General features: G+C 39.2%; 1 protein-coding gene across 1 annotated transcript; it reads right to left on the bottom strand.

The window, feature by feature from the left end:
- Positions 1 to 227: 227 nt before the first annotated feature.
- Positions 228 to 1,187, bottom strand: Or7g17 (olfactory receptor family 7 subfamily G member 17). The gene has a single exon (NM_001409145.1). The coding sequence runs from the start codon at positions 1,170 to 1,172 to the stop codon at positions 228 to 230; it is 945 nt and encodes a 314-aa protein (NP_001396074.1). The 5' UTR covers positions 1,173 to 1,187.
- Positions 1,188 to 2,087: the final 900 nt, after the last annotated feature.

Genomic DNA, 2,087 nt, shown 5'->3' with positions numbered 1-2,087 from the left:
TGGGAGAGGATGTGCCTAGCCCTCCAAGTATCAAGGCTGGGGAAATACCCAAGGGAGGGGGTTCTACCCTCTCAGAGGAGAAGAAAGGTAGATTTGGAGAGGGACTGTATGATGGGGAAGTAAAGTGAATGGATAATCCAAGTAATCATAAAAATATCTTATACTCTGTTGAAGAAATAACTATGTTTCCTTGGCTTAAGAAATTTTAGTCAAAATAAAATGATGTATCATAGAGGAAATAATATCCTACTGAAGAGTTTTCTCAAGCCTTCTTTCATGTCTCTGTTCCTCAGACTATAGATAAAGGGATTTAGCATTTGTGGGACTACTGAGTACAGCACTGAAGTCACAGCATTCTTCCTGGATGATTCTGTAATTGTTGAGCTAATGTAGACCCCAAAACCAGTTCCATAAAATAAAAAAACAACTGACAGGTGAGACCCACAGGTGGAAAATGCTTTATATCTTCCTTCTGATGATGACATTCTCAAGACAGTGGTTGCAATTTGACTATAAGACAAAATGATGCCAGAGAGAGGAACACCACCAAATATGCAAGAGGAAATATATATGAGTATGTTGTCAATAAGAGTGTTGGAACAGGCAAGTTTAGTAATCTGTGTAAGTTCACAGAAGAAATGCGGAATTATGAGCTCAGTGCAGAAGGACAGATGTAATACCATTAGACCGTTCACTAGGGCATTTGCCATGCTCCCCATTATAGAAAATGCTACCATTAGAATACAAAAACAGGGGTTCATTATGATCCTATACCTAAGTGGATGGCAAATAGCAACATAGCGGTCATAGGCCATTGCTGCAAGAAGACAATTTTCCATGCTCACTGACATCAAGACAAAGCAGACCTGAGTCAGACATCCTCCATAAGTGATGGTCTGGTTTTCTGTTTGTATATTCACAAGCATCTTTGGAATTGTGCATGTGACTAAAAAGATATCATTAAAAGAAAGACCAGAAAGAAAGAAGTACATGGGGGTGTGGAGATGGGAGTCAGAGCTGGTGGCCAGAATTATCAGCAGGTTTCCTAGGATTGTTACAAGGTACATGGAAAGAAATAAACTGAAGATGATAAGTTGCAGTTTGGTATCATCTGTGAATCCCAGGAGAATGAAGTCTGACACAACTGTTTGGTTTAGAGATTTCATATTCATGGTAAATCTGGTGGAAAACACGCACTGGAAAGAAAAAAGAAACAAACAACATGAACATCAGCAATATCATATCATTAGAAAACTACCTGTGTAGACATTGTGACTTCGGCCTTTAACCTCCAGAACCATAAAAATATCAATGTCTACATTAAGTGTCCACTTTGTTGTCTGTAGGATTTATTATAGCTCACAAATATTTGGCTGAAGATTTGCAAGATATAATTAAATTATGGCAGATAGATGGCTCATTATGGTAATTATATCCAACACGAGCATAGAGACCAGCATTCTAACCATCAGAATTGACAGAAGTGTCATCTGGGCACATAGGTCCATGTATAATCCCAGCCTAAGAAGACAAGACAGGACAACTCAGGGTAAGTTACCTACCAACATTAGCCATATGATGAACTCTGGGGATTAAGAGGTTCTACCTGAACGTATAAGGTAGTGAACGATTAAGGATGGTTTTTGATATATATGTTAGACTTCTACATGTACATGCTCTTGTGTACATACACACACACACGCACACACACACACACACTCCACACACACACACACACACACACACACAGAGAGAGAGAGAGAGAGAGAGAGAGAGAGAGAGAGAGAGAGAGAGAGAGAGAGAATGTAATGAGGAGAAATTTTAACACTGTCTGCTATAGACATTAAAACACTTAGAGGAAGGAATGATAGGATCACAAGGCTATAAACTGTCACTATGAGTGTGACACTGACTACCAGGACTGCCTAGAAGAGGATGAGCTTGCCAGAATTTGGTCACTTTACAGCTTGTGGAGCCATATAAATAGCCCTTCCAGGGATGTTGATATTCTGTTATTGTTATGTATATGGATGATCCTTTTGTTGATATTCTTGATATGAGTCTCCCTACTCTATAACTCCTCATCT

Source organism: Rattus norvegicus, chromosome 8, assembly GCF_036323735.1.
Source record: "Rattus norvegicus strain BN/NHsdMcwi chromosome 8, GRCr8, whole genome shotgun sequence".
Taxonomy (NCBI): Eukaryota; Metazoa; Chordata; class Mammalia; order Rodentia; family Muridae; genus Rattus; species Rattus norvegicus.
Note: the sequence above shows the minus strand (reverse complement) of the source record. Positions and strands in the feature narration are given on the sequence as shown.

Coding starts and splice junctions, on each gene's coding strand:
- Or7g17 (NM_001409145.1), bottom strand. CDS start 1,172: ATGAATATGAAATCTCTAAACCAAACAGTTGTGTCAGACTTCATTCTC.